This window comes from Lactuca sativa, chromosome 3 (assembly GCF_002870075.4).
Source record: "Lactuca sativa cultivar Salinas chromosome 3, Lsat_Salinas_v11, whole genome shotgun sequence".
NCBI lineage: Eukaryota > Viridiplantae > Streptophyta > Magnoliopsida > Asterales > Asteraceae > Lactuca > Lactuca sativa.
The window spans coordinates 27859435-27866958 of NC_056625.2; the positions used below are offsets into that span (position 1 = coordinate 27859435).

General features: G+C 29.3%; 1 protein-coding gene across 1 annotated transcript; it reads right to left on the reverse strand.

Moving 5' to 3' along the window:
- Window positions 1-4934: 4934 nt before the first annotated feature.
- Window positions 4935-7118, reverse strand: LOC111884128 (binding partner of ACD11 1). Its single transcript, XM_023880453.3, has 5 exons — window positions 6911-7118; window positions 6099-6202; window positions 5946-6021; window positions 5773-5856; window positions 4935-5696 (listed from the first exon to the last, which is right to left on the reverse strand). The coding sequence occupies exons 1-5, from the start codon at window positions 6914-6916 to the stop codon at window positions 5115-5117; spliced, it is 852 nt and encodes a 283-aa protein (XP_023736221.1). The 5' UTR covers window positions 6917-7118; the 3' UTR covers window positions 4935-5114.
- Between the last annotated feature and the right edge of the window lie 406 nt (window positions 7119-7524).

The window sequence follows — 7524 nt, forward strand, 5'->3', positions numbered from 1 at the left end:
AAACACAATAATACCTCATTTCTTATTAAAAAAAGTATTTTTTTTTAAACTTAAGCCAACATGACATAAACAGGACTTTTATGTTAAAAAATATATATTATGATTAAAGTGTAACTTTTTAAAAAATATTGAGATTTTTTTAACAATTTTCTTCGACTAAAAACTCAAATCAAAATTTGATTGTCATCGCGTATATTTGGTTGTGTTTTGGATTTTGTTGGAATGGAAATCACAGGAATCCCGAACATATGAAAAAACCATTTACTTTTGACAATAAATAAATAAATAAACTGGTAATTATTTACTGGATAAAAAAGAACCAGTAATTGTTTATATATTTTATTTTGTTAAATGGATTTTAAATAGCTAAAAGAATTATATATCATTTTGTTAAAACTCTTTTTATATATATATATATATATATATATATATATATATATATATATATATATATATATATATATATATATATATATATTTGTCATGTATGTAATATTAAATATAGAACCATCTAAACTTACTTCATTTTGATTAAAAAACACAATTTTCTTTCATTGTTAGCTTCTTCCTATTGCTTTTGAACTCATATTATTTTTTATTTTGGAATTCATCCCCCAACATCTATATATTTCGAATGTATTTTTTATTAGATCTATAGTAGAAGCTTCATAACTTCCTCCGATACATACCTTATATATACTTGCATTGTCTTTTTTTTTTTTTCTTTTTTTTTTATGGATTATAGGAAGCGGTTTATTCGGGTTTTTAACGAACAATTTCAATTTTTCACTATAGTTTTTTGTAATAAATTTCAATTTATCGAACTACATGTAGTTGGTAAAATATTCTTATACACGGTTTCTGGTGCACACTTAAACTTATAAAACTCCATAAAAATATATACAAAGTCTAACATAAGCTTTAAAAGAGGATACAGTAAATATGGTAGAGATATTTGATTGAATTTTGTTAAAATTATGTAGTTTTTGATGGTTATATACCTAATATTAAGTACATAACAACCATATATTCTCCAAGTCTATATATAGATGTTGGGGGATTAATTCCAAAATAAAATATAATATGAGTTCAAAAATAATAAGAAGAAGTTAACAATGAAAAAAATTGTGTTTTTAATTAAAATGGAGTCAATTTAGATGGTTCTATACCTAATATTACATACATGACAACCATATCACTTTATTTTTAATTGTTTTAATGATTATATTTTTGATTCTAATTGTTTTAATGATTAATATTATTAATTGAATTCTAATTGTTTTAATGATTAATATTTTTGAAGATTATATAAGTAAAAGTAAGTTATAATTTTAACATATCACTTTATTCTTCCGAAGAAAGAAACCATTATTTTTATTTATTTAAATAGAAAATAACAAAAAAATGGTTTTTCTTAAATAATGACAAGAAACCGGTAATCGTTCACATATATTTCATTTTGTTTAAACTATATGTTAAATGTATTTCAAAAAGCAGAAATAATTATACATTATTTAGTTAAAGTTATTAAAATAAAATAATAATAATGACAAATATTATTGAAGATTATACTAATAAAAGTACGTTAGAATACTAATATATGGTTGTATTGATCATTTGTTTAGTTATTATTAGAACTATAGTAATATGATTCGAAAACAATACATCAATAATTTGCTATTAATCGTCTATGCATCAAAAGATTCATTTTTTCTTCTAAATAATACACTTTTTTAATAATATCTGGCTAAATTTTGGGGAAAATGATAAGAAATTGAAAGAAACGTAAAAGCAAAAGTTATAGGCAATTGAGTTTTCTTTTTGAGTTAAGTTCAAAAGATTAACATAGTATCAGACGATAAAGACCTTGGTCGTGTGGCTATAGATCGGGGAAAATGCAAACATAAAACTTATAGGCAATTGAGTCAATCTTTTTGTGGAGCCTCGAATCAGGTTAGTTTAATTCTGATTTTTGTGTTAGAGTTATGGTTGGAAGATTATAATGCTGTCATAATATTTTTTTAATGCAGTTTTCAATAAAAATACAACTTTTATGGTTGGAAGACTATCATGTTGTCATAATATACTTTCTTTTAATGCAGTTTTCAACAAAAGTGCAACTTTTAACTAGAAAAATATTATAATTTAAATCATTTTAAGTGCCAATTTCTAAATTAAAATAGGTTAATCTCGTTATCTATATGCATAGAAAAATAATTATGCATTTTGATGATTTTTTTCTCGAATAAAACAAATATAATTATTTATAAAATAAATTTTGTTAAAAAAATTAAACTCTACAAACCATAAGGTCACTAAGTATGTATGTGAAGTGAGAACTTTATGTTTTATATGACAATCATGAACACCATCCCAAACAAAAGTAAGGACATTGTTATGGTGGTGTGAAGTGAGTAGCTCCATGAACACCACAATCTGTCTCTTCCTCTTTGTCTTTTTCTCTCTTTAATTCCTTTCAATTTTACTAATATAAAAGTGGTGACGTGGAGTATTTCTTAAGGTAGATAAAAATATAGTGAACGTGATGTGATATTGAATTGGAGGTAAGCACATTGTGGAGTATACAAAATGACGTAAGGTAAAAGTGGTGGATCAAAAGTCTAGGGGTTAGCTAAAAAGACATCCCATTTTACCATATAGATACCTTAATTTAATTTTGAAATATTTTTATAGGTTAAAATTGCATTGTTTTCCGAAAAAAACTGATTATAAATAGTTAATTATAGGTTGACATTTTAAAATGTGGTCAATGGGGTGTTCAAAGGGTGTCTTATTAGCAACATCCAAAGTCTAACGATTTAACGATCCAACCGTTTTTAGGCCAACCATTTTGACGATCCAACCCTTATGAAAACAACGGCTTAGGATAAATACTAGAAAGAGAAACATCTCTAATTCAATTTTACGTCATATTATATAGTGGTGGAACCGGTTTTAAAACTAGGTACAAAGAATTGATCTCACCGAGCACCTACAGGCTTTTTAGTTGTCTTTTGTTTCACTATTGTCATGTTAGATAGAGTTTTATTACTTCTTGTTTATTGAACCCATGAAAACAAAAAAGCCATATTGTACACCATATAAGGCTGCTATTTTTCTCTAATTCAAGTATCTATAGTTTCATGCACTTAAATTAGCATCTGGCTTACTCTTCATATGTGTTTGTTGGTTCAAGACATCTTTTTTGGTATATGAAAACAAAGTTGTACAAATACTTAAATATTGTGTTAGAAATTTTTAAAACTTGTTTCAATATCAATTTCGGCAGCAGGCCCCACATTCTGATCGGGTATCCACCAATGCCTAACCCTATGGTGAAGTATGAACCCATCACAACCCAGATTATATATAAATATAAATAATCTATTTTGACACATTATTCAACTCATTTATCACCTACAAGTACAAAGTCTTCCTACACAATAAAAGTTAGACCAATCGAACACAAGCCTGGTAATTAGATTTTTACAATGTTTTTTTAGTTTATAAAAGATGTGATTACTAGAAAAAAACATTTAACCTTTCATCAAAGAGAATATTATATTTGTTTTAAAAAGTTAAGACAATGCAATTAACAACCTAAGAATATACTTTTGTCATTCGGGATAACTATTTCTTTTTGTTATTCTATAAGTCATTAAAATTACAATTACAAAATCACTATCTCCAAATACAAAAGTAGTCGGTTAAAGCAATTGCCATAACATGGTAAAGCTCGCTCCACAATATGATAAGATGAGAACATGTTATGAGTTACGATTTTGTGCCAGTAAAGGGGATCTCACATCAAAATCAAAGCCACTCGCAATTCATGTGAATGAGAGAAGTTTATCCCAAAAGTCACGCTCACAGTTACAGCACTTTCTCTAAAGTTGCCTAAAAGAAACAAACTCACCCAAAATCTCTCAACCAAGGGACATTTTCTTTTAACTTAATTTGCTTAATGAGTCCAACACGTAAATTGGACATTTATAGACGCTTCCTTTTGACTTAATCAAAAGATAATAACTTAGAAGATTCAACCAAATAACATGGCTTAATTTATTAACACATCAACCCTTTGAGTATTTGCCCATCTTATTTTTCATCCCAACTTCTCTCATGTTATAATTGATAAATATAGTGAAAATTATTTGTTAAAATATTAAGATAAAATGATCATACAGCTGGTATGTATAAAATAACTTAAATTTTTTTTAAGCTTATTGTGATGTAATGTTTTGTAGATAGCCTTTGAATTTGATAAGCAGCGAGGCTTTTTCCATAGTTTTCCAAATTTAACTTAGTTTTTAGTTATATATTTAAATACTAGTTTATAACCCATAAAAACTTGATTATAAAATTAATTAAATTTTTATAATAAAAATTTATAATTATTAATCAATTATTTTAAATAAGTCGTTTTAAATAAATTATTAATTAAGAAATATATCGAATTTTTAAAATTATTATAACTTCAAATTTAATATATAATTAGAAAATTTAAATTTAAATTTTAAAATGAATTGTCTAATATATCTAATTGACAAATAATATAATATTAATGAAGAGTTGTATTAAAATGATACTTGATAAAAAAAGATTAAAACTATTCATTTATTATAATAAAGATTTTTATATTCATTTATTGTTTTTTTTCCACAGTTTTCCAAATTTATCATGGTTTTTAGTTATATATTTAAATATTTTTTTATGTTCTTTTATATTTGTCATCTAACTTATGGTCCTTAGACTTTATAAATTTTCACTTTGAAAAAACAAACACACCTTAACAAAGACAACCATCATTAAGCATTTAGCCACTTTACCCATAAAGACAGCCATCATTAAGCATTTTGCCACTTTACCCTTATATAAGGGGGAAAAAACAACCCAAGGCCTTTAAATACTAAAAAAAAACTTCAACCACCAAGTGTTTCAAATTTAGATATATTCAAATTCACGACGAATGATGATATAAAAATGAAGTCTCGCAACAATCTAATGATGTAAAAGTTGTATCATCACCACACGACAATGGGTGAAACACACGATTTTCCCATACAAAATCCAATTCCCCAATAAAAATAAAAATGTATATATAAAACGGGCACCTACAGAACCAAACCTGTAACAGGTGCAGGCTTTGAAGGATGATGCTGCTGCTCACTCACATCCGGAGCAGTTGGTGACTCAGACAAATGAACCTCTGCATAATCATCCACCATTTTTTTTCTTTTCTCATCTTCAGCCTTTTCTACTTTCTCTTTAGTCTGCTGCCCTACTTCCCCAGCAGCTTTTGCCACTTTATTAAAAGCACCAGTTACCCATGAAGCACTAGTAAACACATACCTGTTCTTCATTATAGCAGATCCAGCATTACTTACTGTGTTCTCAGCAGCTGTGAAGGCTGATTTAGCCTTCTCAGAAACCTGAAGCTTCTGATCAACTTCTTTCACTTTATCACTCACAATAGAAGTCCCAACATTCACTTTCTCAGTGAACCCAATCTTCTTGTCCAATGAGGCTACTTTAGCAGATGCTGTGGAAGTCAAACCGTGTTTCTCATCAAAGGTTTTTGCTTTCCCAACAGCATCTTTACCCAATACGAAACCCTTTGCAAACATGCTGGTGACAACATCTTCAGCTTTTCGTAGAGCAGAATCGGTTCTAACAGGAGCATTGCTTCCATATGGCTACAAGAAAGTTTCCAAGACTCTAAGGGTGAAAAATATTTTATTGGTGGAAAAGAGGTTGTGAAATTAGTCTTACTGGAGAAGCAGCAGTTGCAGCAGGTGGAAGCTGGTATTCTGGGTCTAGAGTTACAGTGACAGTTGTATCGACTATTGTTGCACCCTGATTCATACAACACAAATGGATCAATCACATGTGGAAGGTGTGTTATGTATAATCATTGATTAGATGTAAAGAGAGAAGTGAATTACAGAAAGAAGAACAGCGGTTTCAGCTCCTTGAGAATCTGTGAAGGTGACATATGCGATTTGGGAGCGCTCGGTATCACTGCAACCAGAGGATTGAATTGGTGTTAGTTGTAAGAAAGGGAAAAAGGGAAGTTTAAAGCCATCTAGTTTACTAACCTTTTTGTCTCGACATATACAATATCTCCAGAAAAGGAGAAGAACTCTCTTACATCTCGCTCAGAAGCACCTAGTGAAAGATTGCTAACTTTAACAGATTTAACCTGATGCATCAATGGTGAAAGATGTTACATCGCTACACATACAACAAGTAAAGAAACAAACATTTCCCAGCACATATCCAGTATAGTATACTTATACGCTTGTTCAAGATGTTCCAATGCTCTGATCTATTATGCTTTTCTAGATCAATTTTCATAGACTTTTCATCTATAATTCTATATCATCCGTTTTTTCTAGATCAAACTGGACTTGTTAAACAGTATTTAAATGGATAAGCCTCTGTTCATATAAATCATCTCAATCATAACATGTAATATGCGTAATCATAACTGTTAAATTTGATCCTTGTGGTAAGCAAATACATCAATAGCGATTTGGACCGATTTGCAACCATTAAGTTTCCGTAGTTATTTATTCTGAGAAAGGAAAAGCGAGTAATACATGTGTAACACATTAAAATCACCAAAGAGTCGAAGAAAACTGAAAGATGCGTTGTTGATTATCTAGTCTCGTAAAAATTTAGATCTATTGAATCAGCCAACACTCAAATTTGCAGTTCTCAACCATCTTGACTCGTATTTGACTAATCTACAGCATTTCAAATGCTCAAAAAAAATCAAATTCACAAAAACAGATCTACACTAAATCAATTAAAATAATGGATTAAGCTCTGCAAATAAGCAAGCAAAATCGTCGATAATAACGTAGATTAACAGGTACATTAATATTTCGATACGATTGATGCTTACCGACATTGTAAAAGCTCGATATGAGATCAGATATCAGATAGAAGAGAAACGGAGGGTTTTCCTCGATAACAGAAATGTTCAACGGAGAAACGCCGACTAACAAGAACAGTCACCGGAAACTGCAACAAATGTATAGAGAGAGGGTTTTGAAAATATGTGGAATTCGAAAGGGGTTTGCGTTGACGGAGTTGTGATTGAAATTTCTCAAATCGAGGTATTTATGGAAAGGAAACGTACAAGTTTTAAAGGAGAGAGTGCGATGAATGATGCATGGGTACGCTTTAGCGTATTTGTACGCAGTGCGCGTAGAAAGTCGTGGAGGCAAGTTCTCACGTGTTCTTGCAATACGACGTGCAATGTGGATGAATGATACTGTGCGATCCAATCGTACTATAAGGAGAACGAATACACATAATAAAATATTTTAAATTATATTTTTTAATAAAATAAAATACTCAGAAAATATTCCCAAATAGCAATCATCTGTCAAGTATATTTTATATTCAGTCATAATAATCGTTTAATTTTATCCGATAAACAAGTGAAGTATTTTTTTTGTGCGAACGTTCGGTCGCATCATTTTGTCCGAACACCAAAATGTTGAATCCCTTGGC